The following is a 22,070-nucleotide window of genomic DNA, read 5'->3' as shown; positions in this document are numbered from 1 at the left end:
GTGAATACATTTAACTTTCCATTTAGCTATAGCTTTATTCAGCATGATTGTAGATAAGGGTAGCAGCAAACAATCATTGGAGCTTAAAGAACATTTTAAAAATAAGTACCAAGGCCTCATATTTGTTCTGAAACTGTTTGTTTTATTTTCAGGGAATACTGTTTAATTTAATTGTAGGTGAAGGTCTCTGCTCAGGCAGCAGTGCCTGGTCTGGGCTTTCCTGGAGCTTCTGTGAGGATGTATTTCTGTAAATGTCAGATGCGGTCTAACTGAGTCAGGGAGTTTCTTGCAGTAGGATGGGCAGAGCCCCATCAAAGACCAGGCACAGGTCCATCTGTTCCTGCTGAAAGCCTGATCTTAGTTTAGTTTTTTTTTCTTTTTGGTGCAGTTGTCTAAAAACTTACCACTTAATCTCTGCTGCCTTATTACTGGGGCAAGCAAAAAAGTGACATCTCTGAAGTAATGTCCAACTCCTGGGCACACCACTGAATGGATCATTTTGATCCCATAAGTGTGACGCCAACTGAAATAGTTCAAAAAGGCTGGAGATCTGTTTGCAGCTGTCCCGGGGACACAGGGCTGGCGTCGGCTCTGCCGTTCTCAGGTGTGACCTGCAGGGTCCTTCTGTAGGACTAGAATTTGTCGCTTTTGTTTCTTGGGCTTTTGACTGGCCGGGTTGCCAGTGATGCTGACCTGAGACCCACCAAACCCACTCGCACAAGGACATCAGGCTGCTGGCCAAACCCACGTTGCTGGCCCAGACACAGGAGGAAGCAATATTCCAGTTGCAATGAGACCTGTATTTTTCCACAAAGAGTTTTAAAATCCATCCAGGGAATATCTTTTTGATGTCTCAGGTTTTTATTTCCGGGAGTAATTCTCTATCCTTCCACTGCCTGGACACTCAAGTGACAAGTACATGGGGAAATGTCCTGGAGAAAATTGCTCTGATAGAGACAGATCAAATGGATGTAGTCTGGTCTTCCAGGAAACCTTTCCCTAAGGAGTTACTGGATGGAGATCAGGAGGAAATGCAGGACAGAAAAGGGGGGCACAGGGTCTTACACCTCAAAGGGGATCCTGTTGTGCCACCCTGTCCCGACAGCTTTTTAGCTCTCGGGCTTTCAGGTTGGGATGTGTCTGTGCAAGCCACAACCTGCTCTCTGCAGGGGCATGTGCAGAGCGAGATAAATACATTTTCAAAGGCAATTTCTGTTCTTAATGAGCCTCCTCAAAGTGCTGCACTATCAGAGAGAACATCTCTGGTGCTCATTCACCTACTCAAGTGCCCGAAAAGTCACCAGCAGCTCCAGGTTGCTGCCTTAATGCACACTTAGCAGTCGCATTTATAACCCAGTAATCAATGCTGAGAGGTAATGTGTTTTGCTTAATGAAGTTTGTCTTGCCTTGTTAATAGCAGAAGTGTAGTTGAATGCGTAGGCTACTGCTGTTCTCTCTAAAGGGAATTAAGGTGCTGACACCAGGCAATTTTCCCTACAATCTTTTCATTCGTCTAAAGACACTAGGAAAAAAATCTTCTGTTTCTCACTATGGTGAAAAAAAAATCCCCGCTATACATTTCATCATTCATAAAAGGAAAATATTTCAGTTCATAAATGCCGAGGGGTGCAGAGAAACTGGCTCAGTGAGCGTCTGAACCACAAGCACAGGGAGTCTATACCGGAGGGAAGGGTGACATTATATTTACCTTACCCATAGATTTTTTTTAGTCATGTGCTATTTGCCATCAGTAGAGACAAATACTGAGTATGTCTGACTCAGCATGGATGTTTTGAGGTGATCTATTGTAGTTTTGTAACTCACTGTTGTTCAGATGCCAGAAGAGGCAATGCGAGGTATTCCTGGGGATCTGATGAATGAAAATCCATGGGAATTTGAAAGCTCTCCTGAATCGATATTGATTCACCGTTCCCCAGCTGTTGATCAAACGCTGTGGTCAGATCTCGCTTCGTTTTACTGCAGGAATGATTTTATTCCTGTGTTCCTAGGGGCTCTTTCTGAGCTGGACCAAGGCAGTCCTTCACTTTGTGTGATTGGTTGCGTATGCAGACTTTGTGATAGGAATATGATTTTATTTTGACTCCGCACTTTTCCAAACCGTGAATTTTTGGGTTTGAGAGCTTTGCTTGTCAGCTACTAGTAGCTGATGTTTCTCCGTTATGTGGCCTGATTTCAGCTTTTTTGCTGAGATGTGAAATATTGAATGTTTTCTTCCGAAGCCAGGGGCTCCCACATGTTGTTTTTAAAGCCCCATGGTGAGCACTGGGAGCACTGGGATCCGCTCCCCGTCCTGCGGGGCTCAGGATGCCCCAGTGGGCAGTTTGCACGAGAAGGGGAGCAAAGCTCGGGGAAGCAGAAGGTGCTTTGGCAACATGGGGACAACAGCGGGATGGGAGGAGAGAGGGGCAGCTTGGCTTCGTTTGGAGCTGAGCCCTGTGGAAGCAGCTTATTGCTCTTTCTCAGAGCGTCAGGTGCCAGGGGTGTCCCGCTCCAGGCAGCGCGATGGCTGCGGGTGCGGCGCTCCTGCCGTCCGCACGGTTTGGTGAGGTGCCCAGAGGATGCCGAGTGACGAGCAGCTTTACATCTCTGTAGCCACCCGAAGCACTGCGGACAGATTCAACTGTACAAATTTTTTGTTGCTGTGTGGAAAAATTTGGCTATGGATTTTGCAAAGGCTGCAGCGTGAGGTTAGGGAGACTTTGCTGGGAATTTTAGGCAGTTTTGCTTTGGGACTCGTGTTTATCACAGCTAAGGGGGGTGGCAGACCTCACTTTTCTCTAATTCGAGAGTAGAAAAATAAACGACCTCGCAAGTATTTCTGATTTATATTTTATAGAGTTTTTTTAATTTCATGTGACTCGATGATTGTTATTGGACACATTTATTATAGGCAGTAAGTTAATGATATACTGTCAAGTGGCTTGGAATGAAAACTCGAACCCATGAATCAGTTAGAGTATGGGGGGAGGAAAGCTGTTCTCTTTATTCTCTTTGTTTCTCTGCCCCCCCGGCACAAACCGCTGCTGCCGTTTGGAGCCTGAAGGTACCACTTGGGAGCTTCTGTTTAGAGCCAGACCTGGTGCAAGGGATTTCGCCAGCAGACTGCTGCCCTACCTGCTTATGGCAAGGTGCTTGCCCACGGTTCTTGTAAATTTGTGCAAACCTTCGGAACATGTTTGCACTTCTATTTTAGAGTTTTGTTGTTTTTGGAGCATTAGACAGTTTCACTATCCTACAAACGCAATGATTTTGACAGCCTCAAAGGAACGGACAACAGGCTGGATTGCTCTGGGTACAAAAGGAAAATAGGCACAGAGATGGTTTTGGTGCAGTTTGTTTTATGGGTTTTTTTGTGCCTGTGTTGCATCTCGGTGCAGGGCAGCAGGAAAGTGAATCACCGGGTCGTCCCCACGCGTGGTGTATCAGTTCAGATCGCAGAGCATTTAGCAAGGGGACTTGTGAACGACATTCCTCTGGGAATGTTACACCAGCAGCTCTGTGCAATGTGCCCTGCAGTCCACAACGAGGACTAAAGGTTTCGAAGCATGAGTTCAAACCATGCAGCTTCCACACTAAGGTGAGGTGGGGACATTTGTGCAAGGAGACTGGGCTAAATCTAATCCAAAATATCTCCCATGTCATGCATAGAGTGGAGATGGAGGAGCCTCGGTACCAAGTGCTTTGATCTGCTCCCATTGTGCCAAGTTCCCAGCTAAAACAGGCACGGTTTGTGAGTACAGAGCTCACCTGGGAGTCCAGGCACTCTTGCTTTTCTGTGTATGGCGAGGTACACAATAACTTTGCCCATGAAAACTGTGAGAGGAGCTTCTGTGTGACACGAACAGCATCTGCAGACCTTGCTGAGCAAGCTGGAGAGGCCCAAACAGGGAGGACTCTGCTTTTCTTGGGCGCTTGCCACTGTAGGTGGCAAACGTGCCAAGCACAGGGAGTGAGCAATGGCCTTATGAAAGACTATTAAAGCCTTCTAGATTTTTGGTAGGACTTTCATCATCTCACTGCAGAGCGTTCCCTGTAGCCGGGGATGAAGTAAAGGTTCTTGTTGGCACGGCAGTCCCTCCTTATCTTGCAGCAGCTAAATCTGACTCCTTTACATGGCTGGGAGCGCAGGTGATTCAAATCTGCGCCAGTTCTGAATGGCGTGGTTGGCTGTTCTTGTGCATTTTCTCTTCTTTGCGCTCCACCACTCATCGTTCATTCATTCATCCCGTTGCTGTGGGTGCTGCCTGGCGAGCCCAGCGTTTCTAGCTCCGGGGCTGCCTCCGGTTTAGCTGAGCAGGCACCACAGAGGACTCGTCGCGATGATTCTCCCACCACCCCGCAGCCGCCGGGTGCTCAAATGCTGCTTTCAGTGGGCTGCTCGGAGATGCTCTGCTGGCGCAGTTTGAAAACCACTGGCTCAAGCTTTTTGAAAGAGCTTTTGGCGCAGGCAGGCTCTAGTGTAGTTCACATGCAACAGGTTGGGAAGTTGCAGTTTACTAACGAGAGGCAATCTGAACATTTCTCAAAAGCTGCTAACTGATCTTCATGTGCTGGCTGATGATTCCACCCTACTATTGCACGCCAAATATTGACCGTGTGTTTCAGGCAGCTTTTTTTAAATACTTCTGTTTGCATTTTAACCCAAGAGGCTGTGCTCTGGCCTTCGAGAGCTAGCTTGTTTTCCAGTTCTCACGCCAAACTCGTCGTAGGTCCTTGGGCAAATTTTCAAGGCTGATTGGTTGTCCCCACTGTGACAACTGGGGTTTCCAGACAAGCTCCAGCAGCAGCAGCCCCGTTCCTCAGGTCCGTACGTGGGAGGGCAGGGGTGGAGGAGCAGCTGCCGGCGTTTGCAGGGCGGTGGTTCCGCTGCAGCTCTGCTCCTGCCCTTGCGCGACAGGAGCAACCTCTGCTGTTTGGATGGCGCTTCTGAGCATGGTCAGGGCTGTTCCGTGTGCTTCACGCTGCATAAAAGGTTCTTGTTTCCTCAGGTGCTGAGGAGAGGCTGTTAAGCTATTGAGAAATAAGCTTTTGAAAAAAAAAATCACGGTAACGTTCAGTGCGAGTCAATAGCTTTTATGTAAGCCTTTTTATTGTAGCTCTTGGTGAAGGCAGACTCCCTTTGCTAAATCAGCTATGGAGAAACAATGCATTATTTGAGTTTGTCACAACAGTAATTGCTTTTTATTTTTAAACTGAGCCCCCAAAACAGCTGAAGTTTAGATTGATGTTAATTGCCTCCAAACTTGGCTTTATCAGCTTTAGTTTTCTCCGTTTGTTACTGAAGGTATTTTTGTGGCTTTAAGTGCCCTGAAGAACTCAGAGCCCTCCAGCACTGCTCTGCAGGGTTCATTAATCTTGTCTCGACTGTGAGAAATGAGAAGCAAGGTGAGGGAACAAGGAGTCAAATTGGTTGAATTAATTGTGTGTGTTTGGAAGCAAAGAAAAATTTTCCGTTATTTAACCCAGCTGCTGTTCCCAAAGTCCTCATACAGAGGCATAGTGAACGTTATTTCTGATAACGGACCTCCTGGACGATGTGCCCCCTTGAGCCAAGCTTGAGTGAGTCCCAGCTTGAGTGAGTCCCAGCTTTGGAGCCTGTGCTGGCCCAAGAGGCTCCTTTGTCCGGGGTCGTGGGACCTTTGGACGTGGGACCCCACACCCAGCAGTGGGACCGAGGGGCCGAGAACCTGGGAGAACAGGCAGAAAACTGGGCTGAGTGGGCAGAGGGGGCTGCTTGGGCAAGGGGGAGGCTGTGCTGAGTGGCTGGAACAAAAGAAGTGTCTCATTTAATGACCCAAAGTGTGGAAAACAGAAGGGTTTTAGGAAAAAGCTTGTGTGCTCTGAGTGCCCTGCCAGTGGGGTTTCGTGGAAAGCGAGGAGCTTAAGATTCCTCCAGCAGGTTGCAATGTAAGTGTTTATTCTTATATATACACAAGATCTTTTCAAAACCTCTCCAGCTTCTAAACTTTGAGTCATTAAATCATTGTTTATCTCAGCTGCTTTGGTCACATTTCTCTTTAGGTGAGAAATACCAGGCTAAAATGCAATTTAACAAGCCAGGAACAGCCTAGAGCACTCTTCTTTTCCTAGTCCCCTTCCTAAGGGAAGAGAAGCTCTGATCCTCCTGTAATGTCTGCAGCATCTGTCCAGAAAGGTATTTCCTCGTGCATTTCTGTGGAGACGGACACGGTGATTGAGAACATTTTCTACAGAGCCCTGTCCTCTCCGCCTGTGTCCCCCAACAGGGACGGTGCAGCGAGCAGAGGAGCGCACAGATGAGAGCCGAGTGTTTTCATCTTCATCCCTTGGTGTACGAGTGATCAAATGTCCTGTTCCGCTTGCTGAGCTGGTGTGGATGAGTGCGCTTTGTCCCAAGAATACTGGCAGGCAGAATACACAGCGCTAAAAAAGTAAAACCCTACAGATCTCTTATGAGGCAAAACTTAACAGTATCGATTTACATCAGCCGTAGATATGACCATATCTAAGCTATGCTGTTGAACGAAATGAACCATTCTATACGTAGCCATTTGAAAGGCTGCCCGTTGCTGGGTTTGTAGGGTTCAAGCTGGGGGTGCTGGGGTGGTCGGGCAGAGCAGGGACGCCTGGGGAGGGTTCCACATCTGGGAGCACTAATGCACAGGGCGTTTCTGCATCTGCAGCCACAGACCTTGCAGAGCATCATTTCCCATCTGCCAGCACTGGGTGCAAGAAGAAGGGTGAAGCAGGAGGGCACGGGGGAAGCAAGGCGTGGTGTAGAGGTTCACCTTCGTATTTTTGTGCTACCAACCAAAAGCCCTTGGTAGCCAAAAAAGCCCTGAAAAGAAGTCCTCTCTGCCAAATGCTCCCTACAGCCCAGGCACCACTCAGCAGGAACGGTTGCTGTTATCAGCCTGGGCACTTTTCATATCGTTCAACTTTTTTCTCAGTTTCTAGGGAAACACTTTATAGCACTATATTTATCAGAACATCTTTCCAAACACCTCCGCCAACACTTAATTAATGGAATTTTTAAGCCCGGCTCCAGCTTCTGCAAATTAATAGCGTGTGCTCCTGTATGGCAGCTGTGGAGCAAGTGAGGTGTATGTACTCTGTGAAATAAGTTAGAGATGCAGCGGCAGAGGGGCAGCTCCACCACTTGTCTCCGTGTGCTGAGCCCCCCCAGGGACATAAGGCCGTCACACACTTCTGCGATATTTCACTCTGCTTTTATTAGTGTGCCCTAAGGAATCTGCACGGCTGAAAATGCCCTTGACAAAGAGCTGGGCCGTAAAAATCAACATTTTCGGTGTCTTTCGGCACATCCTTTCTTTAGCTTCAGAGTCTCTGCACAGAGTGCCAGCTAGTGAAGGTCTGGAAGATGGTTAAAACAGTCCCAAAGCCTGGGATATCCTGGGGCAGACCCAGCTCTAGGGCTTGGCAAAAATGGGCAGCTGCCCTAGACAGCAGCAGGTTGCCCCGAGCAGGGAACGCGCTGGACCTTGTCACCGGTTTTTGCCCGTGACGGCTGCCTGGAAGAGCAAGTCTGGCAGCTGCGGTGCCAGGGGCTTTCCAGGACACCCGCCTTGGCTTTTCAGGGCTGACCCTCAGCATTAGGCCGGTAAAATTCAATTTGTCTCCACGTTTGGGAGTTCTTGAGCCAGCTGTGCTCAGAGGTTGTGAGTAAAGAAGCTTGGAGTGGGTATTAGGGTGTCGTGGGAGCCGGGATTGCTGCAAAACTGCAGCTGTGTGGGAGACACGGGGCCAGATGAGCCATGCGAGGGTTAATAGGGCACCGTGAGTGGTATTGACAGACCTGTGTTTCCTTATAGAACAGACGCGACGCTGCATCTCAAAACCAAAGGATATGGGCTGCAGGTGGAGATCTAATGGCTTTTGCCCTTCCCTCAGTGAGTTAAAATTCCCCGCGTTGCTTTTGGAGAAGTGCAGAAAGGCAGTCCTGAGATCCTGTTCGACACCTCTCCTGGGAATGCTGTCTGGGGAGCAGGGCTGCGGTGCCGGCAGCTGCGGTGCTGGTACCTGCTCCAGATGCTGCTGCCGCGGTGCGTGCAGCTGCAGAGCGCGGCGTGCACTGCTTGGGAAAGAGCGTTTCTGCTCTCTCAGATATGAAAGATGCCGCAGCAAAACATCTCGTGCTGCTTGCTTGGCTGTGTGTCTAGGGTCTGCAATCAGTTATTAATAAATGACTGTTGATAGACTATGCCTTGGAGCAGAGTGCATCTGTGATGCAGATAAGAAATGTGCTTTTCTTCTTACCTGGTTCAGTCGTTCCAGTGTTTGTTTTGGCCTTATTTTACTGTGTCAGTGCATCATCAGTGATGTGACTCCCTGGTCTGGTGAACAGTCACAGGTCTGAACCTCAGTCGTTGGCTGAACTTACTGTCTTGGCCCATCTGCTAACTGAGGACTTGCCCTCACGTGTCCCCTGAGCAGCAGCCTCTGCCTCCCCAAGGGCAGAACATTAAGTAAAAGTGGCTGTTGTCTGAGCAGGAGCTTGCTCACCCCCCAAAAAAAGGCAAAAAAGCTGGGGGAAAAAAAAACCAAACCAAACCCAAAGACACAACAAAAAGCTTCCCCAACTTGAGGCATGGTGAAAAAGACACTGAAGATGACCCTCTCGGTGACACGCTGTATAACAGAGGTTTTCATTGGAGCTCAAAGCTGTAAATGGCTTTAGCCAAGTGTCCTTCACCTGAAATACTTATCGAAGTTAGTAACAAAGTTTAAATGGCCAGCAATTTAATCACAAAACAAACTAACTTTCTGTTCTCATCCTCAGTTAAAATGCACTGCGCCAGCTTTCCAGAGATGTCACTAATTAAGGTTTTCAGTGCTTTGTGATTGGCAGGTGCTGTTTGGTTTCCAACAGCCTTGCAGACCCCTAAGCAGAGAATCTGAGAACCTGGTTACCCCAGGGAGCATCCTGGCTGCTCAGCGCTGCCAGTTCCCTGCTCTGACATGGAGCAAATTACCCACAAACCCAAATGGTTGTTACAGTCTGTTGTTTTCCTTGGAGCCTCGTGTTGCTATGCTTGGTCGGTCCCTTCTCTGACAGTTGAAAAGGGCGCTATGTTCGCAGTGTCGTTTTGTAGGTGTATCTAAGACGCAGGCACCTCACCTCTTTCTTCTTGGCTTGTCTCAAAACGTCACTAGTAGACCCACAAGGTACAGCTGACGTGCCCAGCCTTTCTTCCTCCATAGGCTTTTAAACCCTCAGACTGATCCTGTGTCTCTATTTTGTCAAATTTCAGCTCTCTAGGCCGTTGCTTGTTTCCAAGTGTGCACGGGCAGTAGGTTCCAGTTTCCGACAGGACTCTCTGTTTCTCTTTCCATTTCGATATGCAGCTTCACGGCTTGTTTTCCAGTCTACAGAACTTATCATTTGATGGCGCTGACCCTTGAATGGGGACACCGTCAGCGGTATCATTGCAGGGCTGCTGCCCTTATCCCCCTCTTTTCCCCTTGAACTTTTCTGCCTTGCCTTTCCCCCCCGCCTCCTCCCCCCGGTTCTTGGACCAGTTTCCTCAGTCAGTCGTAGGGAAAATTATAGACCTGTGGTACCCAGTAATTTGTTTGCAAGCGGTCAGTTATCAAACTGAAACAGACTTTTTCAAATCAGCACACAGTGAGGTAGCGGGGAGAGGCAGCCGCTAGCCCCCAGTTACGGATCAGACTTGAAGTTCATAGAACCTGTGAGTGGAGGGTCCATACCCGATGTCACCAAGTAACTTCTAGGTCATTTCACTGCCTTGTGGGGAAGAAGTTCTGTCCCTTTGCATTGCTGTCATCTCCAGGAACGGCTGTTTCTAGGAGTCTCGGTTAAGGGCTTCTGCAGATGAGCACGATGAGACATTCCTCCTGGAAGCTTTTGCGCGTGTTAGCCAAAGGGAATCACAATGGAACAAATGCTTCCAGAGCTTCTTAGGCTGGTCTCGGAGAAATGGTGGTGACTCCTGGCTGGGATCCGGGCTGCATCTGAGCTGTGTCTGCCCTTCCCATCTACAAAGAGGTCCCAGCTGTTTGCTTTTCCTCTGTCCTGCTGCTGACCCGGGTTGACATCCTTTCTTGTTTATTTGAAGTGAGAAACGTGATGGGGCTTTTGTGGAGATTATTCAGAACATGCGCTTAGCCGGGGACCTAGAAAGAGGTTTAAATAAAACAAGAAATTACAGTGCTCCGTTCTTGAATCAAGGGCTTTCCATGTCGTTGCTTAGAAATTGCACCTATCTGGAGCCTAAATACAAGAGCGAGACTCATAATATAGGAACACATACTCTGGGAGTGAAGGCTTCTGGCTGCCATCGCTGGACCTTTTCTAGCTTTACCAAACTCTGGTCTTTATGGTAAAACCCATCGTGATGAGCTCCACTGTGCTGTGCCTTAAAAAAACTCGTTGGGACACACAGTCCCCTGTTGTCTTCTTAAAAGAAGTGAACGTACCTTCTACTGTTGTCTGGCGATGAACGAGCTGGGAACTGGTTTTGTGTGTTTCACAGAAAATGTATTCCAGAAATCAGTGTATTATCTTGTCTGTGCCAAGTCTTCCATTAGCAGCGGTAACGACAAGAAACTCTCTCATTCCTCTAGATTCTTGAAACTGGGAAACTATCCAGGAAATATTAGAAGTTAGACAGCCAATGGATGTATTTGTGGTTTATCGTCCAAGGTGGAAACAAGCAATGGGAAAGGGCACAGCCTGGATATTTTTAATATACAGCCTGATGCCAGGACGCTTCTACCAGTATTCACTGATCGCCTCTCAGTTAAGACTATTTCCCTGACTGCAAATATCATTTGCAAGAGCAGAGCAGGACCTTTGTGCTTTTTGATTTGAAAGTCTTGCAACCTTTAGGCTTTCAGCAAAGATGGGAACAAAGGTTTTCCCCGATGTGAAAATGAGAACTCAGTATGGGAATACCAATAAAGACTAAGAATTGCCATTATGATAAAGAGTTATCTGTGGGGAAACGAATGTGTGTGGATAGGGCAGGACTTGTTTGTTTTTATGGGAAAATTTATAAGACGACAGGGAAAGAAATGCTTTTATTCCAGGAGCCCAGGCTGTGCGTGATCGGTCTCGGTGCACCTGGTTATTGCAGGAGGCATCACACAGATTTCTGTGAGAAATCAGAGCTCTCAGAGTATGTTTAGCATGAGCCTAAATCTTGATTTTTCCAGCTCACTCCCATGCCAGAGAAGGTTTTATCACAAATCTGCACCAAGTTGCTCCCTGTTTCTAAACTACTGTGATAAACTTGAGATTGTTCTACATATATGTGTAATGGTGATATTGCTTATGTCTCTGTAAAGTAAAATTATTTTATACACTAACTGAATTACAAATATTCTTGTTCGAAAGTACATGCTAGACTCTGTCCGCAACATTTATAGAATATGGAAGTGAAATGCAGGACAATTAATGGGAATGCTACTGGGAAATAAGGTGCTTTGCCAAATCAGATCTCCTGAGCGTAGCTGTGTTGTATGTGCTGTTTGAACATAGAGCGTGCTCTGGTTAAGATTTCCGTATGACATGAGATAGGCAAGAGCCACTTATCTGGAAAATAGAGGATAATCGCATTATTGAGATGGAGTATACACCAAAAGTCAGGTTTATTTTTGCGCTTCTTTCATCATCTTCTGTTTTTCATTGAATTGATGTGTAGTTTGGTAGATGCAGTGGATTGACTTTTGAGGAACAATTCTAATTAGGAACTGATCAAGACATTTCTGATTAAAGGCATGTTTGATCTTTGGATTTATTCAGCATTTATAAAGGAGAAATGATTGGTGCAACATCTCTGCTGTTCTTTGTAGTGTGCCCAAATGCCACCTATGCCAAAGACAGAGATCTGATATTTTTTCCCATAGTTATAGAGTATTTAATAACCTTAAAATAAGTAGATGCTGTATGTCTGTGAAGTATTGCTATGTTTACGTGAAAATCAAAGGGGGATCTTCAGCATGTGAAGGGGGCATTGGGAGTAAAATTTTGAAGCTTGAAAGCATATTGTAAGGAACAAAACATGGTGCCAGGGTCCTGCAAATTCCCAATAGATGTGTAAGTTTGTGATTTGTGATTGCACAGGGCTTTGCACAAGAGCTCTCCTGTTAGTGGATCCCAAACAGAAATTGCAGCAGCTGCCCTTCATCCCTGTAAATACCATGATCTTAATCTGATGCTAATTTCATAAGTTAATTTTATCTTATATTTTAGGTGACAGTCTAATGGTTTTTAAGGATTGTACTTGCACAATATCCCTTCCTACGTGGGTGTAAATTATGTAACACTTGATCTGCTGCTGGGGAAGGAGCTGAGCCAGGATTTCATCCGTCATGGTGTGATGGTAGAGACGGACGTGGCTCCTGGGCTCCCGTCTAACCTCCCTGCAAGAGGAGAGCTCCTGAGTTTAGGCTGTGCCTGGAGACTCCCTGGGTCTGGCTTTGTTTCCTACCTCTGCCACACGTTTCCCATTAGTTGTGCAAACTGCTGTGTCTCTCTTGAGGTCTCAGACCTTCATCCATACGAAGATCCTGATAAAGCATCGCTCTGTTCAGTATCAGTTTGCAGCACCAGATCCGATTTCCATGCAGAAAAGGCAAGAGCTTCTGCTGGTTTAAGCTAAGCGCATTGTATGCACCAGCAGAAAGCTCATTTTTTTTTTTTTTCTGTGGTGGCCACAGAGCCGGAGCCATTGGCCCCGATGTGTCCCAAGGTCCTGCAGCGTCTGGCAGCTCCAGCAGCTCCAGCACGAACACGCTCCCCACACGTCCTCATTGCCTGCGCAGCCCACACACGGCAATTTTTAAAACATTTAAATAGCCTGTCTTCTTCGCCTCATCTTGACAATTGATTTTAATCAGTATTATCAGCTGCTTGGAACAATTCTCCAAAGCAGCCTCCAGGAGATACGTGATGGTCGTCCAGGATCAGTGGTGTTATCAGGAGTTTTGTCCAGCAGGAGGTGACCTGAAGTTCTGGTTTTATCGTTCGTGACCCTGCTGGGGCTGCTGCTGTTTGCAGTAACGCGCTGTGTTGTGAGCCCCGCGCCGTCAGGGGCAGCAGGTCGGTTTGCAGAACGTTCCTGAGGTTCAAACCAGCGTTAGACGAGAGAACCTCATCCCTTCCCACCTGCCCCCCCACCACAATTTATTTGGTTTAAAAAAAAAAACCAAAACCAAAACCATCAACACTCAAACCAGTCATACGACTGAGTTATTTTGATATGTGGAACACTGTTTATTTCTGGCTTGTCAATACTTTAATTAATTTCAATCTGTTTCTAAAACAGAAGTGAAGAACATAATTGATTTGAATCTGTTAGAAGTTGTCCTGCCATCTGCACAGTCTGAAGCGAAGCGGCGCAGGCAGCGTAGCAATTGAAGGCATTAAAAGAAATTCTGTGCTTCTGGACTAATGCTGACTTCTGATTAATATTTTTAGGTGCCAGGAGAGAAGAATATGATAACAGCTGGAAAGCCATAGATCAAATAATACCTTCCCCACTGTCATGTTTCTATACATTCTACACATTTCTGTACATTTCTACACATTGTTAGGTTTACTCATAAAATAACATATCTTGATTTTTAAGTGTTTAACACTCAGCCTCTGATTTTATGCCTAGGAATAGTCAGGGGAGTAGAAAGGAGGGGAGGCAAATGACAGCTTGTTTGTACTTAAAGATCTACATGAAATATCATGTCAGCTGGAGTTACAGAGAGAAAAGTCGTAGCTCAGTTGAAAACAAAGCAGATCGACTCATCTGTGGATTCCTCATCCACCGAGGCCACTTTTAAATCAAGAATGCCCTTTTTTAGGCTGCCACTGCTCTCTGAGCTTTTAATCTTCTTCAGTGAGAATCGCACACATCCCTTGTTACAAAGTGCTCACCAGGAGATGCTCCAGGTCGTTCCTCTCTGGTTTGGAAATGGGCCATCCAGCCTCCTCTCTGTCAGCTGTGCAAAATCGTATTTATTCAGCACTCACTCTCTTTTCCATCCCTCTCCCTCCCGCAGGGTGTCTGTGCAGGGCCCAAGGTGCTCTCAGCATTGAGCTGTTTATTAGTGATTTTTTCCCGCTGCGGTGGCAGGGAGGTCAGGGCATGACGGGTACCCAAAACCGGAGGAGCAATGTGCGTGGTCTTACCAACACGACTATCTGTGCAGTTTAATTCCTGCATAAAATATGCCAAAGCACTTGAGGTCATTTAGAAAAGTTGGGGTGTTCACAGAAAAGTAGAAATTGAGCTTGAAAAAATAGACTTTTTTTTTTTTTCATTCACATTAATGACTATACAGAAGAGCCTTTTAGATGTGTCCATATATGGGTTTTAAGCATTCATTCCACATCAGTATTTCACCTTTTTCCTTAAGTGATTTCTATATTCCTACTAACCAACAATCATTTTGTCTGAATCTCATTTTCTCATAATAGCAAACCCATCAATCTCTGCTTTATTAAACAGGGAAGCATGCTTGGAAGCCAGAGCACTCAGATTTGATCAAAGATGTTATGCAAACCATTGATTTTAATTTACAGCAATATCCACTTCTTCCATTATTAACAGCGTTAAATTACTGAGACTGAATAATTAACAAATATTGCTACTTGATGACAGATTATTCAAACGGTAGATGTGTGGAAACGTATCCCAGATGAACATTCTTCCTGCATCCCCAGTGATGCAAATGCCTATTTAATGTTCCCCAGGGGAGCGATGCAACATGGCACAAGAGAAATACTCTTTGGAGAGATCCCCCAAACACTTTTGGAACTATTATCACAGGAGATGCTCCACAGACAAGCGCGCCAGTGTATTTCTGACCTGCTGGTCTCTGTCCAGAGCCCTGGGCTGTGGGCAGCCAAGTCAAATGCTGCAGACCAGGATGCCACCACCCTCAGGGCAGGGTTGCCTGTGCCCACCAGATGGGAAATGTGGCCTTAAAACGTGACCCTGGTTCCTGGCTGAAGCATCCTTCAGTCTTCAAGCAGGGCAACATCTGGTGGAATGTGGCTCAGTGCTGGCCTCCTTTGGCATTTCCAGAGATTGTTTTGATGAGCAGAACTCAAAATCTCTGTGCACCAAAGAAGGGCTGTGGTGGGGAATTATCTTCATTGTCTGTTCACTTGCTCAGCTCTGCAGCTGGAGAGGCTGGAGGAGGGGGAGCGCTCTGTCCTGCGCAATACACGTGTTCATTGAGGAAAACGTCTGGGAGCACGGAGCAGATCTGAGTCTTCACCTGCCATTACGGTCCCTGTGCTTCTTCATGAGCCCAAATGAGAGGAAAACATCTGGGTTTCTTACAAAAGGGGATGGCAGATACCCACCTTGCAAGGACAAATCTCCCTTCCACCCAGAACCGCGTCCCTGCACTCTGGGTGTTATTGCTTAGCAAAATTCAGCTGAAATTCAGTGTCAATCTTCTGCCTCAAAGCACCAAACTTGGCCAGTTGTAACTTCTGAGTTATAACTTTCTTGAGGGTGTAGGAGTTTTCAGTGCAGAAAATCCTGCTGCTAAGGGAGAGCACAGAGGTGTCTGCAGCTATTTCTGTCCTAGCTGCATGGTGAAAATCATAATTTCTCTCCACCTCCAGAGCCCTTTTTTTCCAGCATTCTGGCAGCTCCCTCCTCTCCCGTCCCACAGAACCTCCTGTGCCTGTGCCGTGGGGAACAATGTGCGCTGGGGGTCGGGGCACCCGGCTTGTCCCTGCTGTGCGGGACGTGGACACTGTCACCCCCGGGGTGGCAGCAGCGGGGGCTGCGCCTGGACAGGAGGGATGCGACACAATGGGAAAAGCTTGGGGACGGAGTCATCCTTTTGTTGGCAGTAGCAGGCGACAGCCTTGACATTTGTGGGGGTGTCCTATATAGGCACAGCTGCTTTCTAACAGGGGACGAGCAGGCGGTTCAGATCACCCGTGAATTTACTGCTTCATATTGCTTACTGTGAAATGTTTATGTCCAACTGCAAACCCATTGCCTTTAGGATCAGAGCAGCTCATTCAAGGAACGTGTCGAATCAAAATGCTTCACTCCTCGTCTCTACATCCCTCTGTGGGATGGGGCCCCGGCGCATCCTGACGCCAAGCGCCTGTCCCTGGGCAGCGCAGCCCCAGCCTGAGAGCCAGCGTCCCCGCTGCGGGGAGGGGACCGGGATCTCTCAGCAGGCAGCCTCAAAATCCTGGGGCTTTCCTTAAAAAACCAGCGGGCTCAGCCCCAAGGCCCTGCATGGTGGAGTGAGAAGCCCCATCCATGGCCAGCTCACCCCCGGCTGGGCTTGGGGACAAGAGGGGTGTCTCTCCCCCTTGGTACACGCTGCAGAGCGCAGATGCAAGCTGCTCAAATAACGCAGTGATGAGAGTTGTTTAGGAACAGCAGAAGGACGGGCAAAGCTAGATAAGGCAAAATATAAATCTAACTCAGCCTGGCTCTGTATAAACTAAACCATCATCATCCTCTTTACCGCTCTGCCAGTGTGTATGTGCTGCCGTGCTCACCTGGCAGGAAAAGGAACAGCTTTTGTATGGTGCTGTTGAGTGTGTGGTTTGACATTTAGTTTCACAGATGCAGCCCCGGAGCAACGTTAGCCTATCGTGAAGGTTTATTTAGACAGGTACAATTAGAGCTTGGCAGTGAAGGTGCCTTTGATCCCGGCATCCCCATTGTTCCTGAAGGCTTTTCATCCCTCCTGGTACCCAGCTAGCAGGCCTGTGGCTGAGACCTGCCTTGGAAGCTGTTTCTTTTCTATTTCCCTTTAATTTTCACGGTGTCTTCTTCTGCTGCTGAACGTTATTGGTGAAGGCTCTGGCATTCGGTTGTGCTCAGAATCCCGATGCTCGGTGAGTGTCTGACCTTCCCCGGCTGTACAGCGGCCACCTGTGGCAAGTGGTGGGTCCAGGGCTGTCGCAGCTCCAGCAGAGGAGAGTCCCTTGTGCATCCCGCCGTGCACGCTCCCCACGGGGCAGGACCCGCTCCCGGCTGCTCAGCCTTTTCCAAAGGACTTTTCTGCAGTGCAGGTTCATCCGTCAGCAGCTCCAAGCTTCCTGCGTCCCAAAATCTCCAGTGTAGGAGTTTGCTTCTGGGGAAAATGAGGTCTCTTTCGGATCTAACGTGTGAGAGATGGATGGGAGAGAGGGAGGCTGATTTCTAGCGGGGAGAAGGAGTGACGTCCCATTCTAGGAGCAGCCATGTGGCCAGTAACTGGTTCTGTAGGGTGGCTTTGGATTTTAGTGCTAGGTTAAGTAATTAAATGCCAATTATCTTTAGTTTTGAGGAAAGAATCCCTGTATGCAGTTTGGGGTGGTCACTGGTAATTGGGGGGCACAGAAGCTGATGCCATTTGCTTCATTTTGCATTTAGGATGTGACTATGAGGCCAAGGAGGAAAGCTGCCCAGAGACAGTGTTCACTATGTACTGAGAGTTCGAGAGACAGACCTGAGAGAGGAAGGCACGGGACCCCCCCGGAGCTGCTAAACCCAAGCCCACTGTGCCACAGACCTTTGTGGCATGAGACAGCATATGAGGGTGGCTCTGCTATACCGCTTGTAGGCATTTCATCTCCTGCAGGCCACTGTCAGAAGGATGGACAAGCAGATCCTTTTGATGGACAGGGATTTTCTTCTGTCAGATGGGAGGAAGTATGTCTAGACCAGAGTAAGCAAATTGCAGGCAGCAGTTGCAGCGTAACCGCAAGAACTGCGGCTGCAAAATCCACTCGTTGCAAGACTTGTCCAAGAACGGATGACCCGAGGTGTGAGGAAGCAATGTGCTCCAGTGAAAACTGGGAAAGCCACATTTAGTTCAGGCAGAGCCTTGTCAGCATTTCTGAATGCACTGAAAGATTTGTCCAGAGCTACCAGTTACATGTTGGCTTATCCACTGCTGGGACACGTGGTTTAACCGCAGCCGGCGAATAAGCACCGCACAGCCATTCGCTCCCGTCCCCTGCGGTGGGATGGCAGAGAGAATGGAAAAAAAAAAAAGGAGTAAAACTCCTGCGTTGAGATAAAGACAGTTTAATAGGACAGCAAAGAAAGAGAAAACAATAATAATAATAATAATGATAAAAGAATATACAAAATTAGAGGTGCACAGTGAAGTTGCTCACCACCCAGTAATTGATGCTCAGCCCATCCCCAAGCAGCAGTTCTCCAGGGCGGCTTCCCCAAAAATATATACTGAGCGTGATGTTGTATGGTACGGAATATCAGCTGCCCTGGCTTCCCCTCCAAGCTTCTTGTGTACTGGGCACAGCACGAGAAGCTGAAAAGTCCTTGACTATTCAGGAACAACTAAAACATCAGCGTGTTACCGACATTACTCTCATACTCAATCCAAAACGCAGCCCGGTACCAGCTACCAGGAGGAAAATTAACTCTATCCCAACCAAAAGCAGGACACCTTATAAATAAGAAATGCTCTTTCTTAGTGGCCGTGGTGGGAAGGCTGCCTGGCTGCGATGGGTGTGGGAATGAAACTGTCCCACGTGCCAAAATGAGTGCCCGTACCTGGCAGCTCAGCGCCGCCCGGGCCATCCCCTCCCAGCGCCGCCGCAGCTGCTTTTCTCTTTTTTTGTGTGTGCCCCCCAGTTCGAGTGAGACCTTCGGCGTCGCGGAGAAGATCGTGCTGCTCACCTTCGTCTCTGCCGTGATCCTGATGGCCATCCTGGGGAACCTGCTGGTGATGGTGTCCGTGTGCCGGGACAGGCAGCTCAGGTGAGCCCCCCAGCCGGCCAACTGTGCGGGGCGGCACAGGGGGAAACCCACACCTACATAGCCCCGTGCTTGCAGCTGAGGGCACAAACTGCTGCGATGAAAAGTGCCTCTGGCCGTGCGTTGCGTCACGGCAACGTCAGACTCTCCTGCTGACCTCAATGCATCCCCGCTTGGATTTACACTGTGGTGGCGGCATCATTTTGTTATCCATCCGCTACATTTTTAGCACTCTTAGTGTAAATATCAGATAAATCAGTGAGAAACAGAGCTAGGCAGCAATTCCTTGGAGAAGCAGGTTGGCCTCTACCCCCTTTCCATCTCAAAGTTCCAAACAAGCCCATCAGAAAACCACACGGATCAAGGTCCCGCTGCGGTTGTGCCACAGCTTGGAAAATGCTGCCAGTGATCTGGGGGGGTCACAGGCAGAACTGCCGTCCCGAGGAGCCGCTGCCTCTCTTGATGCTGCCCCTGGGAGTTGTGAGGAGCAGAGTGAGAGATTCAACAGCCTCTATTCATATTCTGCGTGGGATTTTTAATGGATATAATTCTATTTTATTGTTATGATTTAGAAAGTACTCTTCAAGTTAAAATTACAGCTTCAGTCTAGATTCTTCTCAGTGCTTTCTGGAAGGATTTTTCTCAATTTACAAGTTTAAAACAAAATCCTCCTCCTCCACTCCAAACTCTCCAATGCAAGCTGCAAGGCTGAGCCACATGCAGGGGCCTGTGAGCATCTATTTGCCTCTTCTGTGTGAGCAGAAAGATGTTTTCATGCAGAGAACCCAGTGGAAATATGGCTGTAAAACCCAGGAACAAGCTAGGGGTGACCATGCAAAGCAAGGAGTACATTAGAGAGGACCTTTCGGTGTGACAGAGCCAATCAGGCCCAAACACAAGCTGAAATCTGTGGCCATATGTAGAGGATGCTGCACTGAAACTATTCCGCCCTAATTTTGTGATCTGTCTTGCAGGAAAATCAAGACCAACTGTTTCATTGTTTCCCTGGCCTTTGCGGACCTGCTGGTGTCAGTGCTGGTGATGCCGTTCGGAGCCATCGAGTTGGTTCAGGACAACTGGATCTACGGAGAGATGTTCTGCCTGGTCCGAACGTCCCTGGACGTCCTGCTCACCACAGCGTCCATCCTGCACCTCTGCTGCATCTCGCTGGACAGGTATGAACAGGAGAGCACAGAGAATAAATAGACTTGCTTTAAGTTTCTTCAGTGTTGTTCTTTGTCAGCAGTAGCCAAAGGGCAAATATGAACCTGCTGGGAACCACAGAGCAATAAATCTCTCGGTAGCTGATTTTGGAGGGTGCCCTCTGAATCTTCACCAGCGTAGGAAAACTTTGAAAGGCGTGAGATTTAAATCGATAGAGCAAGCCAGGTTCTCAGCCGCTTCGCCCTGTTTGCATCGCTGATCAGACGCGGCGCAGTTTCTTCTTTAAAGTCACCTTCAAGATGAGTCCGAAGGAAGGACCTGCAGCTGCCGCAGACAGAGGCGCACGGTGCGCAGGACGGTGTTTGCATGGGCTGTTCTTTGCTCTCAGGCAGAGGGACAGAAAAGGTTCTCTGGGCCGGCGCCGGGTGCAGCCTGACGCGGGTAATTATCGCAGCCTTTATCGTTCGCTTGCTGCTTTCACGCTGAAGAATGACGCCTCTGCAGACTCGCTGCAGAGCTGATGGAAATATTAGGTAATTCTCTGGTACTGTGTTCTTGTTTCTCTTCTCAAAGCGGCTTTACTGAGTGCTTGTTAGAGCAGCGACCACCACACACAGCAGCATTAGCAGAGACTAATAGCAGCATCCCTGAGACAGGCCGCTCTGCTCCAAAGGCTCTTGAATTTGCCATAGAAACTTTTCTCTCTCGTCTAATCCCTGCAGGGCATATACAGCTCTCCTAGCCATTCAGTCTTGCTGTAGAAGTTCATTGTGGGTGCTCTTTTGACTCCATGGGTAATCATTTGGAGCTTTGCCACTGACGTGAAAAAAGCCAGAATTTCATCTTAGGCATTTCAAAAGGTATATTTCTTCTCCCAGTACAAGAAGGCACAATTATGTCTGTGTTTTCTGTCGATGAGTGTCAGCTGAAAGAGAAATCTGTCTGTCTCCTGTGAAGAGGAGAATGCCAAGTCAAGTGCGTGGCTTTCATCACTTTCTCTTTGATCAGACACCTCAGGATCAACCTGAGTCCCAAGGGTACAGGCTGCTGGGTTCTCCCAGGACCAAATACAAAGTTCAAACTACCCAGCATGGTGCTCGAGACAGACCAAGGTGCCTCTTGTAGCGCTGGACTCGCTCTCCTGAACTGCTGTAAATGAAAATGTTATGGAGGTGGGTCAGCCCCTGGTCGTCTTCCTCTCTTAAAGCTGTTATTTCTTCCTCTGATTGATTGACTGGCTGATTAACATGGTTTTCAAAATCCAGTAGTGTACTGTAGCCATCGCTGAAGTTGTTTAACATCTACCTGGACGTTGTCCTTGAGCACAGCAAAAGTCCCAACCCGAACAGGGATTTCTGTGCTAATTCATGAGCTCTTTCCTGTCCCAAACAGTCTATTAAAAGTATTTTATTTCTTCCTGAATTACCACTGTATATGTTGTTTTACTTTTCTGCAGTGCTTACTCACTGCATGGTCTGGCAGCCTGATTAGGTAAATCAGAAAACATGTTGTACAAAAGCAATTGCTTTCTACCACACAAGCAGCAGATTTTGATGAGTGTAGATCCCAAACCTGATAGCCCTTACCTGGCAACACTGTCAGGTCCAAACATTCACAAAGAACGAGGCCATTATTATTTTTTTTCCTACTGGGCCTATTTAATAAACCATTTTCTGATTGAAGTGAAACATGAGGTCTTTCCTTCCATCTCTCAGAGGAGGCATTTGGGTGGAAGAAGATGGAGAACGTAGACATTTTGATTTTGGCTCTTACCGCATCCCTAAGGACGTTCCTTGGTGTGTTCCTTGCTGCACTGAGGGGCTTATGACACTTGTGCCAGTGACAGTCCCGCTTCACTCCGGTGTCCTTTTTGCAGAGGTTAATTCGCTTTTGCTGCCATGAGTTTGGCTGCTGTTCCAAACCTCCTCAGCAAGTAGGACAACGGGGATTTTCAGTGCAGCTTGGGTCAAGTGGTGAATGAAGAATAATAGGTCCATTTTCCATACCAAAAGAAGGCTAAAGCCCACCTTTTAAATCTGCCTTTTTCTCCTTTCCCAAGCGCCAGCCCCTTGCTGAGACTGTCCTGGGAGCATCACCTCCAGGTGTGTTTTGGTCTCTGTTCGTCCTGAGGAGGGCAAGGAGAACATTTCGACCTCGCTCCAGGCCAGT

At 47.8% G+C, this 22,070-nt stretch overlaps 1 protein-coding gene across 1 annotated transcript in view; it reads left to right on the top strand.

The window, feature by feature from the left end:
- Nucleotides 1-16,857: 16,857 nt before the first annotated feature.
- Nucleotides 16,858-22,070, top strand: part of HTR4 (5-hydroxytryptamine receptor 4) — a 54,163-nt gene continuing 48,950 nt past the window's right edge. Inside the window, 4 exon segments of the mRNA XM_065644390.1 lie at nucleotides 16,858-16,864; nucleotides 17,385-17,436; nucleotides 18,615-18,740; nucleotides 19,712-19,912. Of these exon segments, the coding sequence (XP_065500462.1) occupies nucleotides 16,858-16,864; nucleotides 17,385-17,436; nucleotides 18,615-18,740; nucleotides 19,712-19,912 (386 nt within the window).

This window comes from Caloenas nicobarica, chromosome 13 (assembly GCF_036013445.1).
Source record: "Caloenas nicobarica isolate bCalNic1 chromosome 13, bCalNic1.hap1, whole genome shotgun sequence".
NCBI classification, from domain to species: Eukaryota; Metazoa; Chordata; class Aves; order Columbiformes; family Columbidae; genus Caloenas; species Caloenas nicobarica.
Note: the sequence above shows the minus strand (reverse complement) of the source record. Positions and strands in the feature narration are given on the sequence as shown.